The sequence below is a fragment of the Neopelma chrysocephalum genome, unplaced genomic scaffold (genome assembly GCF_003984885.1).
Source record: "Neopelma chrysocephalum unplaced genomic scaffold, ASM398488v2 Primary Assembly neopelma1_24, whole genome shotgun sequence".
NCBI classification, from domain to species: domain Eukaryota; kingdom Metazoa; phylum Chordata; class Aves; order Passeriformes; family Pipridae; genus Neopelma; species Neopelma chrysocephalum.
In genome coordinates, this window is record NW_020897693.1 from 19,059,996 (window position 1) to 19,081,647 (window position 21,652).

A 21,652-nucleotide genomic window follows, 5' to 3' on the forward strand; every position below is an offset into this window, starting at 1 on the left:
CAATGCTCCATGAATAATTCTCTACAGTCATTTCCTTCTGCATTGTTTTTATGAGTCTAAATCATCAACTGTGTTCTTTCAACTCTGACAGGCCGTCAGCTCTGTTTCATCCAACACCTCTTCTCTGGTCAGTGATGAGAATTACAGCCTGGCTTCACACAGGAGCTAGTTCTAGTGCAGGGATGACAGTAAAACTTGTATCCAGTAGTTGCCCACTACCTAGATGCCAGTGCACCACAGCAGGGAGAGGATACAAGCTGCATAGAAGCTTTATAGATCTCTTTTTGCTGGAGGCCATGAAATACAGATTGAGCAGAGTTAACATAGTGGCTCAGTACAAATGTCAGTCAACAGGGATGTTCTGACTCTTAAGAGTTGCTTTACTGTTCAGTCTTACTGCTTGTCCTTCAAGTGTTTGCCTGCTTATTATGTCTTTTGTTTGAACTGCAGAAATCTACTTAAGGGTATAGTTCAGGTATTTCTGGACTACATGTGTCACTCAAAGTTATTTCTTAACCAGACAGATACTGCTAGATTCTTCTGAGTAGGTGAATGCATCTAAAACTATTTCCCAGAAAGTTATAGGAGCAGTGACTCTCTGCTGAAGACTGGAGTTCCGTAATCTGCATTCTGCTTTTTACAATAGCAATTTTTGCTGAGAACTAAACATGTAAAAACAACAGTACTTTATGAAGTGTTGAAGGAACAGAAGTTGGTTGTGTGCCTAAATCTAGGCCTTTCTGAATTTCTAAACAAGGGCAGCAAAGATATGGTGATTATTGTAATGGTTTGCTTTCTTGAAGTACGGCAGGAGCCATGTGGTAACAAAAACAAAGGATTTTTTATGTCTGTGGATAAAAATTGTTTCCTCTGAGTGTGGTTTTACTTCCTCAGTTCTCATATTTGGTAATTCTACCAGTTACCCATGCTCCTGAGCCTAAACATAGGCTAGAGGAGACTTCCAGTGTTACTCCCTCTGTTTTAGGATTTTAAGGCACTTAGATGGGAGCCTATTCCTTTTTTCTTTCTGGTAAGTCACCTTTAAGGAACTCCTCAACTAAGTCAGCTTATGTTGGACTACAGTACCCCTTGTTTACAGACTTTGTTTCCTACAGGAAAAGAAACTGAAAAGGTACTTGGAAAAAAATCACAGGAGGAAGTGATTTAAGGGCAGAGTATGTGAAGAAGGAAAGTGGGCTGAATGAATTTGTTTAGGATTGCTTTGTAGTTATCTTTATAACCTTTTGTCTCTGCGGTTTATTGTCTAGTGGTGGTTTCCTCTGTGTGTGTGTGTGTGTGTGTGTGTGTGTGTGCGTGTGCGCAGAAAAGAGAGAGGATTGATGGTGTTTCTTGCTGCTGACTCGCAAGGGGAGTTATTCAGGTCTTTGGAGTGCTGGGTTTGGGTCATAAAACTTGCAAAAAAAAATTAACTGTTTGGAAAAGACTGATCTGAGTTCTGCGTCTGCTGTGACTGTGGACAATGATTGCCTCTCCCGTAGTACCAGTTTGCATCTTTGAAGCAGAATGATGGCTCAGTGGTGCGTACATGAGTGAGCATGTGTGGGCTGTTGGAGTTGTCTGTGTTGGTGGCTGAGCAGCAGGTGCAGTGATTGGGATGCTGTATTACTGGTGAAGGACTTTCAGCTGTACTGGAACAGGAGGAAGTGGCATCAAGGTTGTTAAAGAGATGATGGAAGTCAGTGCTTGTGCTGTTCTTTTAAGTTTGTTTTCTCAATCTTTGGCCTGTGTTCCTATGTATCGCTTCTCCTGGGGGATGTGATCTCCTTTCTGGCTGACAGGATGAATCTCTTGGGTGCTTAGTATGCATGTTGATGGACAGATGCAAAGAGCTTCTTAATTCTAGGATGCACGAAGGGCAAGATGATAAAGGCTATTCTGTAAGAAGCTTATTCCTCGGGGCAGAGGACAGGGGAGAGTGCAGGAAGGGATTGCCTAGAGCCTGGCAGTGAATGTTGGCTGGGGGTGGGCAGGAAGCTCAAATGGCTCCTTCTGTATATCCTGATTAGTTTGGGCAAAATAAAGAAATCTCTCATGCTTTCCTTTGATTCACTTTTAAGCATTCTTTAAAAATATTGTCCCTGGCCTTAAGCAGGAGTGAGATACAGCAGTGGTGCAGCATGGTCCACAGGGTAGCTGCTGGAAATTGGGAGCGAGGTGATGTTATTCCCAATTCTGCTGCTAATTTTTTGCATGACTGTGATCAAGACATTTTACCTCAGTGTTTGTGGGATGTTGCCACCTAGTCCTCTTATACCTGGTTATAGATTGCAAGCTGTCTGAGACTACATGTTGCTGCATGCTGTAAGTACAAGGGGAGTCTGTGTTTGTTGGGACTTCTTGTAAGTACTGTGAAACAGATACTAAATACTCCAGACAATGTTTAGGGAGAGATGGAATACAAATCTCTTTACCTCCTGCCTCCTTCTCTAGGGATGTTGTCTGTGTGATAAATGCTGTATACTCACTCTGCCCCTCCTGTTATATTTATTCCAATCTTAGCATCTTTTAAATGGCTGGTATATGTTTTTTTAAATATAATTTAAATCAGCTTACATCAAAACCATTTTTTCATTCGCTGAGGATGAAAGTATGTACTTTCCCCCATGGTGTCACAGCAGTCTTAGAGAGATGAATGAACAGGAAGACAAGGTGTCTAGTCATGGAGCAGTTCAGGTGTTACAGGCAAGATCCTTCAGGTATCAAGAGAGGTGAACTTTCTGACCTCCTGTGGTGGGGACAGATACGTGCTCTGTGTAAGGAATCTGGGCATAAAAAGATGAAGCTTTTACATACAGTCTTTTTAACAGACAGTCCTTTAAGACATTTCTTTAAGACACTGCCCTTCTCTAGAAGATGTGGTTGCCTTCCTGGCAATGGGGACTGGGTAAGTAGGGATGAGAGCTTAGGGAAATGATTTAGAAATGGCAGTCATAGACTTTTAGGACAGAATGGCTGTGTAAATCACTGGTGAAGGATAAAAATGGATTGATTCAGCATGGGGTTATGGTTAAATAAAGAAATCACAAATGAGTTATGAGTGTTGCTTCAGGCAGGTTGATCAAAAGGCTTTTCTTCATCCTGCATAGCTCTAGTTTGTACGTTTTTACTCTTGCACTTAAGATAGACCACTAAGTTCCCCTATCCAAGCCTTGTCAAACAGTGCACAGATCTGCTCATACCAAAAATAAGCCCCAGTGTGAAGAAATTAAGGGGAAGGGGATTGTAACAAGGTGCTTTTCTTGAAGTGCTGAGATGTAGCTTTCCTTCTCTGGTTCCCCTCAGCAGAGTTAACTGTGGGGAAGGCTTTCTTCTCCCTCTCTTTTGGTCTGTCTTCCCCATGTCCAAGTTTAGTTTGAGCGTATGCGTTGTTTATAGAGTTCAGCAGGAGGTGATTTAGGACGGAGCTCCTTGCCATGGCAGTATCAGTGTTAGAAGTGCTGTGTTATGGCTCCTGTGTTTGACTTCTCCAGAGTCAGGAGTTATGTGGTGCTGCCATGGTTTCCTCGGAGTGGATGCCCACGAAGCTGTGGACTTTTAACCTTTGGCTGTTTGCATTTAGGATCAGGCTCAGCTCAGGATTGGGACTGAGAGGAAGGACTTTTTCAGAGCTGCAGAGGGAGCAGCCTTGCCAGCCTGTGCCCACATCCCTGTTTGGCTCTTTTCCTTGTTCTTGTCTCATGCTTCTTGTGAGTGCTAAAACCTGGGCAAAACAGAGGGAAAGAGCCTTTCCTATCTGGGAACTGATGATTAACTTATTCTGAGAGAACCATTTGTTCCTGCTTGATTTCAAACCCTTATATGAGTAACTGAAATGCTGCCCAAGGGAACTGTATTTTTTTTTCCTCTCACTGAAGCACTTTCTTTGCCTGTATTCAAGCTCTGTGCATGGATTTGGAGGAGACTGATATGTAACATGGACAGATTAGGGTAGTGTTGCAAGTTCTCCCATGTACCTAATCCCTGTATAGGTAGTTCTTGGTGCAGGGAAAAGGGAATTGATTCCATTTTCTACTACAAAGAAAAAAAAAATCACTGGACAAATTGCCTATATGGGAGGGCAAAAGCACCCTCTATGTAAAGTCTGGTATGTTGTCTGCTCTCTTTCCTTATGAAAAAGTAATGCACATTTGCAAAGTGGAAAAATCTGGTTCTTGTGAAGAAGTGATCCTGCACAACTCCAGGTCCCAAGAGCTCAAGGAAGGGTTTCTTTGAAGCCTGCCCACACAGATGTATCTCTCTGTTCTGTTCTACAGGGCTTGACTGCCTGTGGAGCTGCTCCGATTGACTCCATGTGCAGATGCTTAGTCTGTAATAAATCAGGATTGACTCTTATGTGCCAGCAATACCTGTAGCCTGTTTAATGTTGCTTTTTCTTTTTTTATTTGTTTCATACATTCATCACAGTCTTCACAAATTTTGCTCACATCAAGAAAAAGAATTTCCCACACCAAAGTCAAAATAGCATCATCACAACATTGGCAACGGTGGACAATTGACACTCATTACACCCATTGTCCCTTCACTACCCGTGTATCTCTGGAGCTCAGATATTCTGAAGGTTTTGTGAAATCTCATGAAAGTCTGAGTTGGGGTTGCTTTTATGGTGAGAATTATGACTGAATGGGAGAAAGAAGAGAAACCACTGCTTGTCATGCCTTTAACCAAGGCTGGTAAGGTTACATGGGCCTCTCCTCATCCTTGCAGTATTTAAGAAGAAATTGGACCTTGACGTGGTCATGGGGAAGAGAAAATTGGTGGACCAGGCTTGTGTTAAGTGAAGAAACAGTAGGTAATTATTTAATGATGGCAGGTTGTGCTACAGAAGCTGATAGGAAATTAACCCTCTACATATCCTCTTTTGCAGGACATGGAGACACTTGCAGATGTGTGCTGCTGTCAGTTATAAGTTCCCTCGCTATGGTTCCTGGTAGAGGTGCTTTTAATAGCCTCCCACCCACTCCCTGGGGCTATGCAATGGTATTTATGGCCTCTTTGGGACTGCCTTTCTCCAGGTGCATGAGGAAGAAGGCAGAATGCAGATTCAGCACGTAGCCCCTGACAGCTGGGGCTGACGGGTGAGGAATGCAGTCCTGACAGCTGGAATTGGGCTGAAAGCGGCCAGCATGGTGGGGAGGCCAGAAGGGGAGAGCAGGCAGGAGAGGCTCTGTGGGGAGGTGGACAAATGCACACACACATGATGTGGAAAGACAGCCTGCAGGGACTCTGAGTTGCTTGTGTTCTCTTTCTCCTTGATTTGTTCCCTGTTCTTCCAGCTGTCTGGCTAATTTTTAATTAATGTGTGCACACCCCTGTGCAACCATTATAGTGACACCTGGCAGAGCCATTAGAGCTGAGGCCCAGCATTTCCATTGGAATAACCCCCATCCCACCTCTGTGTTTATGCAGGTTTACAAATGTAGTGTACTGCTTCCCATAACTCAGACATTCAAAACCTTTGAGAAAGTTGGTTTCTACCCACACTACTCCTGTGCCAAGGAGTGCCATTCATAACTCACATTGTGGGAGATTGTTCCCTGATGTTCTTGAAGTGGTTAACTTGAAATCAAATTGCATGGAATTGGCAACTGCTTGTTGCAGATTATCATGTTCTGGTCAGGTATTTTTCTGTTTTGTTTTGTTCCCCCCCCGTCATTTTTTTTTTTTTACATTAGTTAAAATGTGAGGGCTTATTCAGTGATCAGACATAGCTCTGAATCCTTTTTCCCCATGAATGCTGCTTTAAACTGGGCATTGGCTGGAAACACCTTAAAACGTTGCAACTGGTCTGTGTTACATGAAATCAGTTAGTTGGTCTTGGAGTAGTTCCTGGAGGGTCAGTTAGGCAATTGGTGAGTCTGCAGTGGTGGCTGTGAGCAGGACCTACGAGGCTTACAGCAAGAGATGTGGAGACTGCTCTGTTGGCGCAGAGACATTCTGAATTGGTCATGTGTTGGAGCTTGGCTTACTACTGTTACCTTTTGCAGGTGGAATATTTTCAGTCTCCAGGCTTGTCAGGACAGTAGTCTGGATGCTGAGGGACAGAAGGCTCAGGCTGGAGACGAGAGAGAGAATAGAAAAGCCTCTTAAAAAAATTTAAAATATATGCATATATATATGTATAAAAGAAATTTAAAAGTGCATATTCTATATGCATATAGAAAAGCAGGGGAACTCATTGGATACAGACACCAACTATGGAGCTCAGTGGTTTTGTTGTTTGTGTGCTTTTGTAAGTCAAATATCCCCTGCAGTTAATTCCAAGTCAAATATCTTCTGCAGTTAATTCCATCCACCCATCTTCAGCCTTCCCCCTGCCAGACCAACAATGAAAACCCCAACTCCCAAAAAAACAAACAGGCAGAGGAACCTGGGCCAAAGCCAGACTTTTGCGTGTCAAGCTCAAGTGCAAGATGAATATTTCACAGCTGTGTTATAAAGCCCTGAAATGAAGGCTTTGCAGTGGAAATGCTGACAGCCCCTTAAGTAGAATAGTATACTGTAATTAGTGCTCTGTGTTTAATGTGCCAGACTAAGCTCAGCAGAGCTAAATGTAAAACTTCAAGCCTTTGTTTTTCTGCAGCAGTAACAGATCAGACAGTGTGTTCAGACGGTGGATTAGAGCCTACAACGTGTGTGCTGTCCCTGGAGGTTAGACGTGCTTTTTTGCCGATGGGGCTCGGGGGCAGCAGGAGAGAGGTACAAACAGGACCAGCTGTGAGATTTGGCACTCTGTATCAAGTTTTACTTATGTAAGATAGACAGCTATTTCTTAAATGCTGACGCTGACAATGTACAGCTACATTTTCAGCATTTTCACGTATTGGGTGCCAGAGCGCATTGATATGACTTTGCTGTTGTAGCAGCATGGAAAACATGTTGGAGTGCGTGCAGAGGTGCTGAAAACTGAGAGCAGAATATAGAGGGACAGACGTGAAAACCACAGCACTGTTGTGAAACTCAGGCCTGATGTTGGAGATCCCTGTGTCAGTGTATTAGACAGAAAAGCATTGGGGTCTCAAGTCAAGCAGTAAGGGCATTTTTTTTAAGGCAAAAGAACAGATGATTATGTAGCCACTCCTCTGGCAAGCTGGTTACTTAGTTGCAACTGGTTACTTGATGTGCTAAGGAAGGCTTTTCAAAGTAACACTCATGGGTTATGTATCTCAGGGATTTCTGTGTCCACTGCTTTTTCAGGAGTGCGTGCCTTTGGACATACATTATTAATATGCCCACTTTCAGGCAGGAGAGGGATGAGGGCAGGCTCATTGTGCAGTGGATGATAGATGAACTCTGATGAATGTTGTCTTTTAGTGCTGACTCGATGCCTCTACTTAATTAAATGAATTGAAATGTTAACTCTGTTATACACAGGCCCATGGGAAGGCTTTTAAAATAGAACATCTGGTTGTGAACATTTATTGAAGTAGCCATTATGGAATGGAATGGAATACTTGTGGTACAAGAACTCCTTCTGAGGATGGTCCTGCTCATGAATAAGTTCTCACAAATGCATGGAGAGGAAGGGGCATGTTGAAATTGAACTGTTAATTCAGGAAAAGGATTTCCCTTTCCATAGGGGAGCAGACAGGAGATAATGGGGGATAAGTTTCCAAATGCAAAGCAGCAGGAGTTCTTATCTGTGACTTTGCTGAGCAGGGTGACCTTTTTGTTGTTCTTTGTAAATGATCCTAGCTGCCAGAAAGGCAGATTGAGAGTAAGGTATTAATGGGGAAAAAATGGAGAACAAAACAGACTATATTATTCTGCTCTGTAAACACTTCCTGTGACCACACCTGGAAAGCTGTATGTAGTCTTGGTATTTCTCTTTCATCTCAGGAAGGATATAGTGGACTTGGAAGGTGGTTCACTGAACTGTTGAAAGATATGAAGATATGGCTTTTAGGAGAGCCATGAACTGACTAAGTGAAGACTCTTGGAACACAGATGATTTGGGGTGATAGTGTAGCTCTTTACAAAATCACGAGCCACCTAAAGGTGGTAGATGGGGACTGACTATTCACTGTCTCTTCCTGTACAAGAACTGAGGCACACCAAATGAAACTATTAGAAAGGAGGTTTAAAACAAGTGATGAAAGAGGGTTCTTCTTGCAACATATACCAGATTGATAGAGTTCCTTGCCAAAAGATGCTGTGAATGCTAAGCTTCTGTAGGCAGAGTGGATAAGTTCATGGTAGAGAATTCTACTGAAATAAGTTAAAACCTGAGAATATCTATTTTGACACTAAAAGACTGATGGGAGGTGACAAAGAATTAAATTTTCTTTCCCTGCTCTTAAACTTTATCTGTACATTTCTTTATGATACTGTTCTTCCTGATTTTTCTCCTTCACGTATGGCTGCAAATGCAAACATGAACCAGGGCTAGATATTGGTCTCTGATCCAAGATGGCCAATCTCATGAAGTTTGGAGCAGATGTACCTGCTTGGTGGACATGGTTTTCCCAGGCTGTAGCCTCTTGCCTAATGCTGTAGATACTTGGACATATGGGCAGCTCTGTACAGTAACCCCAGTTTTATCCGCTTGGTTGTCATTTTGAGCACCAGAGAACTGCATACATCCTCTCAAATGCTTTGCTTCTTTATTTCCATGCTTAAATAAATTGTGCTTGTAGAGAATGATGAGATTTTGGGCCCAAAAGAGAATGTAGAGAGCAGGAGGTGAGGTGATCAAGTTAGAAAACTCTAACTTCTTTAGCATATGAATACAGGAATGAAGGGCTGAAATACTACTGAACTCCTACTTAGTCATTTGCTGGTCTGGGGAGGATGATGGGGTGAGTAGCAGCATCATTTAGCCTACAGTTGAAACTCTTTGAGGGATGCCTGGTTAAAAATGGCTTTCTCTTGAAATTTTCTTTTTTTCTCTTTCTTTAAGAGGAAGGCAGACTGGGAAAATCTGCTCGTGGACAAACAGGCACAGATACAGGAGCTCCTACCCGGCAGCAGTGGTTCAGTAGTAAAACAGTGCAGTTGTAGGGAGAGTACCTGTGAGCGCAGGTCAGGCAGGACTGTCGCTGTGACTGGGTTGTCCCTTCTAACACCTGTTTTAGTGGAAATTATTGCTGTGCTGGCTGTGTCTACTACTGCTTTCTAACAGTGTGTTGGCTGGATGTGCAGCCCACAGTGTTTGCCTTCTGTACCTGCTGTGTGGCTGTGCAAGTATAGGTGGTCCCAAAGGAATGCAAGCAATGGGAAGGAGGAAAGTGTTTGCAGGGGGGTGAAGTTGGTCCCAAAAGAATGCAAATGATGAGAAGAAGGAAGGTGTTTACAGGGGTGTGAAGTTGGGCTGATCCTTGAGAAATTTCTGTGTTGTCCTTTAAGCATGTGGAAGCAAATGTTTGTGGTAACTTCCTCAAAACAACAGAAAGAGCTCACACTTGCTCTCTGAGACCTAGGAGCAGCTGTTTGTGCATCGTTTCCTGAGAAGCCAAACAAGGCTGGTAGGGACTGTTTAGACCAGTCTTTCTGAAAGGATTATCTGTATCTCAGTAGTAAGGCAGAGACGGCATGGCTTTTTCACCCAAGCATGGGCTTTCCCCACACGCTGTGTGGGACCTGCCTGATGAAAGCAAGGTCTGCTCTCAGATACGCCCTTTGACTTTCAGGTGGGATTGGGCTGCAGTGAAGCCCGTCTCTCTGGGAAGGCCTGCCTGCCATGAATACCTGTTGGTACCTTGAGTCCTGCAATTCAGGACTCTGCTGGTTTGGTCCCACCTATCTGACAGTGTTGGGATTTGATGTGGAAGGAACAGGGTAAGTGATCTGCTTAGACATTAAAATTTCTTCACACATTCGTGCAACTCGAAGTAGCCAAATTTAGATTTAAGGCTGTAAAATGGGTAAATATCAGGTTTTGCAAGACACATATTAGCTGCACAGGTTTTGGTGCCTAAAGTGTGTATTTATCTTCCAAACTTGAATAAAAGCTGACCTTACAGGAATGGAGATGGTGTGGTTACAGATAGCATAGTGGCAATGGAAGGTGAGCTGCAGAACGGTGTTGTGTGTGGATCGATCCAATAACTCTTGCAAGTCGTGTAGAGAACTTTGACTGAAAATGCCAAATACAATTAATAGAAGCCTCAAGATGAAGTAACAAATGCAGATAGCCAGCCTCCTCTCCTGCCTCTAATTTAGGTACATAAAATGACAGGTTTAATCTTGCAGTTGTTTCCAGGCTTGGATGAGGGTGGTGAGGTGGCCCATTAATTGCCTGTGATGGCCTGAGCAAGCAGTGACATATCTCATGATTGTAGGATGCAAATTGGGCCAACATGGGAGCGACTGGTAATGCACCCAGTATCTCAGATCTCCCTGTGGTTAGCTCAGATCAGACTTGGAAATATGTGTCAGGGCATTTATTTCTGATTGGGATGTTCTGAAGTACCACTTGGGAGACCTGTTATAAATGGTAGTGGTTACAGCTGTGTAGGACTTGGAGACTGCCCTTACCACAGGAGGAACTGGATTCTTACCTTGTTGTAAGTGGTAACTTCAGAAGTGGGATAATATCAGACCTGTATCAACAGATTTTCCCTTTATTGACAAATCTTAATTCCAGATTAGGAAGTTTAAAGTTGATGTATTTCTGCCCTAATTAATTGTATTAAAAATTTCTTAATTTTAGCTGGCAAGTTGAGAGGAATCCAGTTCATACTGTGTTGTTACCTATTGTTTTTTCACTCTGAAATGTTTTTCATTCTGCCAAGTTTTGTGACAAGTGACTGACTATCTCTTGCCCTTATGTCACCTAGTCTGGAGGTTGGTCATGGGGATAAAGCAGTGGTGTATTGTGAGTAGGATGGTGGGAGTAGAGCTCACAAGTGTCATAAGACCACATTTTAAATTTATATGCACTCCTTTTAGATGCAAGTTATTTTAATACTCAAGGATTATCATGTAAAGGTATTGTAAGAGCATCCATTGGATAGGCTCATAGGGTTGCTTTTTGGATTCTTTAAATTAGGTATTTTTTAAAGCTAAGACTTGGAGCAAAAGAGGGAAAGCCTTTTCCAGAAAGTTAGTTATGAGTCTCTGTATACAGGTATCTGTTTATATGGCACTAGGTCTGTCAATACCAGAGGTATGGCCTTGATAGTTGTCTTTTTCTAAAGGAACAGGTGATCTGTTGGAGGCCAGAAGATACTCACTAACTGTAGAGTAACTGGACAAGAAAACTGAGCTACTTTTATGTCAGGCTGTGTGCTGACCATAGGAGAAAGGCAGACTTTCCACCTCCTAGGATAGCCACAAATTGTCTATTGGCAAAGCAGCAGGGGACCTCCACAGACTCCAGAGTGAGAGAGGAAGCTGGATTAAGTGTGACATTTTGCTGTTGGTGAGATTGGAGTGTCCAGACAAACCAGGTGGTGCTCCTGTTTGGTTTCTCTTTCTCTTAAAGACTCAGAGGGGTCAGATGTTTCCAGACTACCAAGTGCAGAGTGGGCTTTAGAGGTGTACCTGGATTGCCAGTGAAAGGGATAGTTTTTCTTTTACCTGGCTTTGAGTTTCCTGTGGCTTTCCCCAGGCTGGCAATCAGAAAATCAAACAGAAAACAAGAAGTAGAACATCGTTTTCTGCTGCTTTGGCCTACTGGGCTGGCAGTTGCCGTGCCAGGGCTGTCTGGCATGAGGGAATGGAGGAGGATGTAATTAGACTGAGTAGGATAAGGGAGGAAGGAACTGTCCCCTCCAAAACAGGCTGCTGTTAAGATCAGCGCAGCTCAGCTGGGGTGTAAGACTGCACACTGAGAGGCTTGATAAATGTCCTTGCAAAGCAAAAACATACCTGTTGGTGACAGTAGGTTGCTGAATTGCTGCTGAATATCTGCATAGCCAAGGTCAAGCAGTGTCTTTTAGGATAGTTACAATTACAGTCAGCCAGAGCTAAAGCCTGTGCTAAGCAGCGTAATCGCAGCATTGCTAAATTGATGTTTTCTGACAGCATCAAGTAATTGGTGGCTTATCTAGATGGGACTACTTGAATGGCACATATCTCTTCCACTTCCTCCTTCCCTGTCAAAGATGCGGTTTCTGTAGGAATTTAAACTTCTCCTAGTTTGGGAACTGCTGATATGAGGTCGAATCTCAGCAGTAGAAGCATTGGATTCTCACTCTGCATTTCTGAAGCTGCTTTAAAAATAAATGTATTTTGAAGTATTGTTAACAAGTCTGGAAGAGTAAATATCCTCCTAACCTTCCTCACTTCCCTCCCCAGCCCTTGCATTTTTGTTCCAATATTAAGTTAAAACAAAACTATTTCCTTTCTTTACCGATGGCTTTGTAAATGCATTTTTAATTGTATCTTCTTCCTACTTAACAAAAATCCAGTGGAGTTTTGTAAAAGCCATGTTTTCAGGAATGCTCATTTTGCAAGGGAAGGGGACAATTTAGTGTTTTATCATGATGTTTTAAAATCTCTGGGGTATATTATTACTAAGAGGGGAAAAAAGACCAAGTTGTTGCAGAGATTAGGATATGAATCTTCTACTTTCCATGTCACTGGTTTGAAGACAAGCCAAATTTAACTAGCTGAGGGCATGGATGGCTCATGTTAAAGTGGTTGAAATAAGGTGGTTCTCTGTGTGGGGTTACTTCTGTCACCTTACCTCATAACCTGAGCCATGAGCTCAGTGAGACCTTGTTTCTTCACCCTACAGCTGAACTCCTCAGATCTGGTAAGGCGTGTGGTCAGGGTGGCGTGGGAAACCTGCTCCACCCTGCCTTTTGTGCACCATGTTGGTATAAATATAAGATGTTAGTCTTCAGGGCAGCTATTAAAGATAGTAGTAATTATTACAATAGTAACTTCTTATGCTGCGTCCATGCCCTTAGGACCTTAACCAAATATACCTTAGATTACAATAATTAAAAAGAGAAGACTGTGACCCAGTAAAATACTTGAGTTTGGCACAAATAACAATGCTGAAGAGGAATGTATGCAACAAATATATAATAAATAAAATCAAACTGTGCAAATATAAAGGAAAGAGAATAATTTTGTGTCGGTCAAAACAGCTCCAGGGCTGAGAACTAGTTTGTGCTCAGAGGTTGAGTCCTTTAATGCCACAGATTTTGTGCAGTGTAATCCCACTGCAACCTTTTGCTATGGGGTAATTGCTAAATTCTAATGCTTTCTGTGCCAGGGAATGCTCACCAAAATATTAGGTCATGTCCATCTGTCACCCTCTTCCCATTTTGTTTTTTTGCTTTTATTGGCTTCTTGTCACAGAGGTCTTTGTATCTCCCGGGTAGCTCTTCCAAATTGCATTTGTTTTCTTTTCCTAAAAATATTTGAGATCTTTGCCCGAGGGGGCTGCAGGGCATTTTAGACTGCTGTCTCTTGCATGGGTCATTGGTATGCAGGCTTGTGAATGTTTAAGGTGATCTGTCTCAAGATTCCTGGGAAGGGATGCCCTAGTCCACTGGTTGTGGTTTCCAATTCAAGCACTGTGGGAAAAACTGACTATTCAGTTCCTAGGAATACGAGGCTGGAACTAGGCTGAACCACCTACCCCTGGATGGAGGAGACAAAGAGAATGGATCAACCTGGAAACTGTTCATGAAAGACCCAAGTTCTAGAGATAGTGGTATCTCTAGAAATATCCAGAGATAGTGGTTTGTTGCTCTTACTAGGAGGGTGGGAATTTGTGGTCAGTGAATGTGCATCCCAGCTTCTCACCAGTCCTATCTGCTGCTTGCAGTCCTCTGTCTTTGCCACGCTCTGGCAAAGAGAAAGCAATAAGTGGATTGATAACTCCTTCTCTGTACGCCAACAGTATTTTACTATGCCTGTTAAGTGGAGTTGCTTCTGTACCTTCTCAGTGAATTTCTAGGAGCCAGTGTGAACTAGACCATCAGCATTTGTGCACGGCTCTATTTGAACTGCACTCACATTTCGTGATACTTCTTGTTTTCTTTCTTGTATGCACTAGGTGACTTTGGAGAAAGTGTTGGGCATAACTGTGTCAGGAGGAAGAGGATTAGCCTGCGACCCCAGAACTGGCCTCGTTGCTTATCCGGCAGGGTGAGTCACTAACCGCATTCTTCAAAGCTAAAATAAAACAGGACTGATGCATTAACATAAAGACTCAGGGTGTTTCTGCTATGGTCTCATATAGGACAGCTATTTGCTGTTCTTAAAACACCAGAGAATGATGCGACTCAGCACTGTTAGCGTAATTGGCAAGGGAGAGGGATTGCATTGTCAAGTTTTAATGGGATCCCTTTTAATGGAACCACTCTCCTTCCTCTTGCTCTAAGATGGAAGTTAAATACATTCTGTGGGCTTTTAACTATGTTCTGTAGTGTTGTGAACTTACACATAACTCAGTGTGATTCTCAAGCCAGTAAATAACTATTGGAGCAAGTGATGCTTTCAATGAATTGACAAAAGCCTTCTTGTATGTGCCCTGCAATTTATGACTTACCAAGTTCCTCATTCAAATGTGAAGAAAGATTTCAGGCTTACAGCCTGAACCCACTTGGATCCATGTGGATTCTCTGGAGTGCAACACATCTATCAACTGTAGCCTAAGTCCAAATAGAGATATTCAGAAGGAGACTTCGATGGAGAGCAAAAGAGCTACTTCTAGAGAGACAGGTGAGGGCTGGAGAGGTCTGCTGGGTTACAGGAATCAATATGAGTTTGACTTTCTTTGAGCTTGTTCATTCTGCTGGTCAACAAGCTAAAGGAGAAGTCTAAGGGCAGTATCTCAAAGTAGTGTTGCATGGACATACTTTTAAGACATGAAAGCTGCAATCAGAAAAAAGGAACTTCCACAGCAATTATAGGTGACATTTTCAAGGGTACAAGAAACATGCTAGCAACATTTAAAGATTCTGTGTTTCTGGCTAGAATGAGAGATGGAGTCAGTGAAACTGGCTAGAAATTTTTGCCTGTCCTGGTGATATCCTACTTCCCAGAATCACAGCATTGTTGTGGTTGAGGGAGCCTCTTGAAGTCATCTGTTCCAACCCTCGTGCTCAAGCAGGGTCACCTATAGCAGGTTGCCCAGGGCCATGGCCAGACAGCTTTTCCGTTATCTCCAAAGATGGAGATGCCACAATCTCTCTGGACAGCACGTTCCAGTGTTTGATTGCTCTCATAGTAATACAGACAGAAGAAAAAAAAGTACAACATACGTTGTACTTTCTGCCCATTGCCTCTTTTTCTGTCAGTGGGCAGTTTGATATCCACATCAGTGTTTGACAGCATCTTTTATGCTTGAGCTCTTTGGAGCCAGGCAAATATATTCTAGTGTGTGTTGCCTCTTCCTCTGCATCTTTTCTGACATTGAATATGTTCACACTTGGAGAGAGCAAGGAGAGAGAAGAAAACAAGTGCAGCACACAGATATTTTGGGCTTTTGCATAGCTGAAGATAGATTAGTTTTGTTGATAGCAGTGTCCTATAATGAACTTGTGCGTGCCTGACATTGATTTAATCAAATATGAATACATCTGGGGATTCTTTTGGTTAATTAAAAGGTTATGTGGTTCCTTAGGGCTTTACAGGGAAATTCCTGTTCTTTCTTGTTGGTGGTAACATCTCATGGCCAGGGCAAGAAACCTGCCCTGTCTGGGCAGGAATATAGTAGATGTATGTTGTAAAAGATTAATGGCTTATATGACTTGCTGCTTTTGTTCTATGTCTGGCCTGTTTTGTGATGCTGTTGTGATTTGCTGCAGTCAAGGCTATCTCTAACAAAACTAGCATTAGTTAATGAGTCAAGACATGAGAGAGGGACTGGTGCAGACCTTACTAAGATGATGCAAGTTCAGTTTGTTGTTTTAAGTTTCAGTTTATGCAGTTTATGTTTTACTTGGATTTTTTCCCCATTCTGATTTCCAGTTAATTTCTCTTGATTTGCAAGAATCCTGGCCTTTCTGGCTTTATTTTGTTTATATTTGTTTATTTTGTTTCTATTTGAATTTCGCAGAATCACGGAATGGGTAGGACTGAAAGGGACCACAGTGTGTCATTTTGTCTAACCTCCCTGTTCAAGCAGGGTCATCCTAGAGCACATTGCACAGGATTGTGTCCAGATGGTTCTTGAGTATTTCCAAGGAGGGATACTCCACAACCTCTCTGGGCAATATGTTCCAGTGCTCAGTCACCTGCACAGTAAAGTTTTTCCTCAGGTTCAGGTGAAACTTCCTTTGCATCGGTGTCTACCTGTTGCTTCTTGTCCTATTGCTTGGCACCACCAGGAAGAGCCTGGATCCATCCTCTTGATACCCTTCATTCATATACTTAAATACATTGATGAGTTCCCCTCTCAGTTGTCTCCTTCTGAGACTGAACATGCCCAGCTCCCTCAGCCTTTCCTCGTATGAGATGCCCCAGTCTCCTAATCATATTTGTAGCCCTCCTCTGGACCTGCTCCAGAAACTCCATGTCTCTTGTACTGAGGAACCCAGAATTGGACTCAGCACTCCCGGTTTGGCCTCACCAGGGCTGAATAGAGTGGCAGGTTCACCTCCCTCAACCTGCTGGCGTTGCTCTTCCTAATGTACCCCAGGATACCATTGGCCTTCTTGGCTCCCAGGGCACACTGCTGGCTCCTGGACAGCTTGTTGTCCATGAGGACCCCCAGGTTCTTCTCTGTAGGACTGCTATCCAGCAGGTCAGATCCCAGCCTCTGCTGGTGAATGGAGTTATTCTTCCCCAGGTGCAGGACCCTGCATTTGTCATTGTTGAATTTCAGACAGTTCTTCTCTGCCCATCTCCAACCTGTTGAGGTACTTCTGAAGGGCTGCACAGCACTCTGGGGTATTGGCCACTTATCCCAGGGTTGTGTCACCAGTGAACTTGCTGAGGAGGTACTTTGTCCTTTCATCCAAGTAATTGATGAATGAGTTAAACAATACTTGGCCCAGTATTGAACCTTGGGAGACACCACTACTGACAGGCCTCCAACTAGACCCTGTGACACTCATTACAACCTTCTGGGATCTGCCGTTCAGACAGAACTGTCCATTTACTGGACATCAAAGCTACTTACATGAGTCTGATGTAGCAGACGGGGTATGGCTTATGCTCAGTTGGCTCATGACCTGTCCATGCAACCTGATCATCTTCAACTGTGCTCCAGTGATTTCCTTAGCCCACTGCTCATGTACCGAGGTTTTGCAATCCTGACGTGCAGATGCTTTCCTCTTCCAGTCTGTCTGACCCCTAAAAGCTGAATTTATGTAACAATTCTGTATTTTCCTAAGAACACTTTCAACATACCTAGATTCATTTGGTTGAGATCAAAACAGTTGCCCTAGGCATCCTGACTTCATCCACATTCACATACAAGTAACTATGTGAATGAGGACTTGTGCATGAGAAGCCTTGGTGTTCTTTGAGCATAATCTTAGCTTGGGTCTCTGGTTTGCCTAAAATAATTTGTTTAAAAAAAGTGATTTTTTTTCCTGAATTTTTTCTTTCCTGGAGTTTCTGAATCTCCTGGGAAGTTTCTTAAACTGCTGAAAGAAGCAATTCCCAGTGCAACCCAAACTCATTCCAACTCCTCAGTGGTGCCAAAGAGCTGTGTTACATTATTTTTCCTATTCTTCTCACTGGCTTTTGCACCTCTTATCCTTTCTCCTCTTTGACCCTAATGAAGCTTCCTCTCTGGCAGTGTATGACAGGAGCTGTGCTGATCCTGGTACTTTGACCCTTTTTTTGTGGGATGCTTGTGTTATAGGAAACCATTTCTCCATGTCTGACATAAAGAGCTAAACAGGCCAAGTGCTTCAGATATTGTAGGCCACCACTTTCATATAAGGCTGTTGTCTTGGGAGATAAGACAACATAGGAGAGAAAATTGCATCCTCTCCAAAGGTCTTGCATCTACTGACTGCACTCACCCATTCTTAGACTGGCTAGTGAAATAAACACAAAATTGCATAATTGGATCTCTGTTAGAGTTATGGAGTGAGTAACAAAGTCGTTCTTGGAGGGAGAGTGAGTGGGACAGAAATGTACTACATTTTTTACTTATTGTGGCAGGACCAATGCTCTGTCCTCCTTTGCTTTCACTTCCTCCCCCTTTGCATTTTCCATGCTCTTCTCTCAGTTTATTCTCTTTTGCTTTTCTTTTTTTTTTCAGTAGCTAGTTGAGGCTCTGTTTCCTAGAAACAAGAAGGGAAACCAAACTAAGGAAATCCTCTGAGAATGACTGACATTAAAAAAGAAAAATTGGTTTGTGAAATGTCTATCATTTAAATTTTAGAGCAACTGCTAAGATAGCTTTAGTCAGCTTATCTGCTTTTGGGTTTGGTGTTGTATTTACTGTTGTTTTTAAGCCTTATTAGGTTGGTGTGACTGACTGAGTTATTTTACTTTTCATTGTTCTTCTTTGCTTGCTTCTCAGTTGGTCATGATAGCTGGTTGGAAACCCGATCTTCAGGTGAGGCCTGCCTGTGCTTTTTCTTCCATAGGAGCAGGAAAGTAGCACTTGTGCTTTCAGTGTTCCATGTCTTTTAAACACTATGCTGTTATGTTCTGGTCAGCTTAAGCATCTCCCTAGCTCTGCTCATCAATTTTGAGTCACTCTGATGTATTTCAGGGATTTTTAATGTTAGTGTTCCTTGTTGGGAAAAATGGTATTTGATATATAGCACGTGAGATGAGTTGATCAATCTCAACCTGCTTATTCTTTCCCCTTTCAGCTCTCTAGCAGAGGTCTTTATGTACAGCAACTCTTGCAGACATGGGTTTAATATAGAGAATTCTCTCTGAGACATAGTGAAATGAGTTTCTTTGGCTTTCTCTCAGAAGTTACTGTAGCCATTACAGATACAGGTCCCTGGCTAGCTCTGTGTGTGCACATAGTATATTTGCTGAACAAATGATTTGGATGCCCCCATATTCTGTCCCATTTCAAAATGAATCACCTTGTTTGTAGATAGGAGGAGAGGAATAATAAAAGGAGCTTTATGATCAAAGTTAAAATGAAGATACTGAGTCTTTTTTTCCTGCTGTGTTTTGCCACAAGATCTTGAAGAGTTAGACTTGGTCTTGCTTCAGCTTTCTCACTTTGATTTTTTTTTTTTTTTTGTGAGATAGGACAACTAATATTCAGAAGTGAATAGCTGTATGAATGTTCAAACCAGAAAACTGCACAACTGTCAGGGTCAAATTTTATTTTACTGCTGCTGTGCTGTGCACGCTGGATGTCAGTGCAGCAGCCTCTTGTGCCAACCTGCACTGCAGCAGCATCCAGCCACAGTCTCATCTTCTTGTTTTGCTGTGTCTTCCACTGTTCCACGCCTCATCCTCAGCTGATTTGCAGTTCCAAGTGGAAACCACTTAACTTTGTCAGCATTTTTGAGTCATACCTCTCTTGGCTCCTTGTCTACTGATCCAAGATGTGTCAGGTCCTGTCTGTATCACAGTCAAGGGAGGAAGAGGATGAACAGGAAATGAGTAAATTGGTTTTAATCCATCCAGGAGCCTGTGCAGCATGTGTGGAGCTGTCTCACACAGCTGAGTGGTAAATCCCACTGAAAGAATGAAGACTTTTCCAGAATTGACTATTGGTTTGCTCCCAAATACCTCTTTCCAGTTCTGGTGGATAGGTTGTAAGGCTAAGTGGTTTCCAGCCCATCCATGAAGTCCCTTGTAAAGTTTTAATCATAATTTTCCATCATTATATAGACAGATCACTGCACAATTTAATAAATTATCAGCTTAGGGCAATTTCCCTTTACCTTAACCTACATATAACCCACAATGGAAGAATAACATTTAGGATAAGGATTGTGTAACTTTACCAGGCATGATGTTGCCTTGCTCCTTCTTTCCTCCTGGAAGTGGAAGGTTTTGGTCAGTGATGTACAGGAACTAATTATGAGAGGCAAATCTAGTAGATGACTGATAGTGAATGAGGCAAAATGCTGTTCTGAACTGGGATCTGAGACTTACGACCATTGTGGTCAGGTTAGAATGGGTGGTGATGTGGACAATAAAACCCTAATTTGTAAGATGACAAGTATTCTTGCCTTATTTCAGAGCCTGTTTTTATTAACTAATTGATCACGTTGCTTGGATGCCATGATGGTAGTTGCTTTTGTTCACAGAAGGAATCTACTTATAGAATCAGTCTATCTGTACGTGGTACATGTGCAACTTGAGCAAAGCTTTACTGCTCTGTGCAGGTATGATTCTTCACTAGTTTTTCCTTAGCATAAATCCTAATGGGCTGTATCCCAAATGCAGCCTGAAGTGGTACAGGGATATTGAAATACTTGAACTGCTAGGTTGCCAGTAGATATATTCAGTTCTGCTGGTGCTGCCTCCTTCAAGTTTACTTACCCAAACCTGTGAAAGAGAATTTCTGTGCTTTCTTGCTATGCTTTTTTCTAAAAGAGAATCCTGTGGTTTTGTAAAGACTGTAGAAACCTACCCTAAAATGAAGTTCCCATGTATGGTTCAAAGCAAATTTCAGCATCTTTGGTCACAGCAGAGGCAGTTTGCTTTGTCTTCCTTGAAATAGGACTTTCAAGGATTAGACCTCTTTCCCCTCCCCATCTCCCAGGAATCTGGACTGTTGTTAATGCATTTCTTCTATGACGCTACTGTGCTTACATGGCATCTGGGGAAATTTTCTAACTGGCACAGTTGTGGTAGACCCAGAGACAAAGATAAGAAAATTCTCTTGACAGAAATCATTAGACATAATTCAAATCTATACTGCCGGTTGGCTTGAGTTGGGCATTACAACCAAACCAAACAAAACGACACCAGGTTTTGGCATCCAAAAAGATGATGAAAAGTAGACAAACCCTTCTCTTCCCAGCAACAGCAGATTTCTTAGAAGTAGGGATACTTTGTTTGACTCTCAAATCTCCCTGTCTTAAATACCCACTGGACAGAAAGGAACATATCTGCACTGAGGCATGTACACCTGAAGTGTAAAATACTTCCATTCACCCCTTGCCCTTATTAATATAGATTAGATATGGAGGGTGGTCTGAGGAAGGCTGATGCGGTCTTCATTTCTGGCAAGTGAGCAAAGTCTTGTCTTTGCACTTGGGACAAAAGAACGGAGATCCCCTTTGCAACAGCGCTTTATTCTCAGGCCAAATAATCGTAACTGATATTTTAATTTGCAGAGGTGGATTTAAAGGGGCTATGGCCTCTCCCCTGCTCTTTTGCTATTGACCCATGACATTCATAAGTAACAGTTATGGAGTTCTGGAGCAAGTGCCTGCTTCCAATCTTGGTAGCAGCTGGGTCCAGTTCTGAATCCCCATCTTTGCACTGAGGCCGTACCTGATGGAGTAGGGGCAGTCTTACTTGTGTGAGCTGTTTATGTCCATACAGCTAGGCAAGAATTTCTACATTGGTTTTTGCTTGGTCTCCCTTTTTGTGAGTACTGGAGGCTCTTCCACATTGAATCCACGTTTCTCTAATAACTGCGCCTAAAAAGAATTGTTTGCTGAACAGTCATGTATTGATCTAGTTCAGCTCTAATCTCACTTGGTTTGGCAGAATATAAGATGAAGAAACAAATGAAGCAGTACTAGCAATCACCTAGAGCTGCAGGCAAACATCCCTGGTTTAAGCCCTTAGCAGAATTGGAGTCAAGCCTGTCAAATTGACTTCCAGGCAGTTT

General features: G+C 42.6%; 1 protein-coding gene across 6 annotated transcripts in view; it reads left to right on the plus strand.

The window, feature by feature from the left end:
- MAPKBP1 (mitogen-activated protein kinase binding protein 1) overlaps nucleotides 1–21,652 on the plus strand; it is a 102,342-nt gene that overhangs the window by 15,008 nt on the left and 65,682 nt on the right. For all 6 annotated transcript variants that reach the window (XM_027706710.1, XM_027706714.1, XM_027706700.1 and 3 more), the window contains one exon: nucleotides 13,976–14,067. In XM_027706710.1, the coding sequence (XP_027562511.1) occupies nucleotides 13,976–14,067 (92 nt within the window). The remainder of the gene's footprint in view (nucleotides 1–13,975; nucleotides 14,068–21,652) is intronic.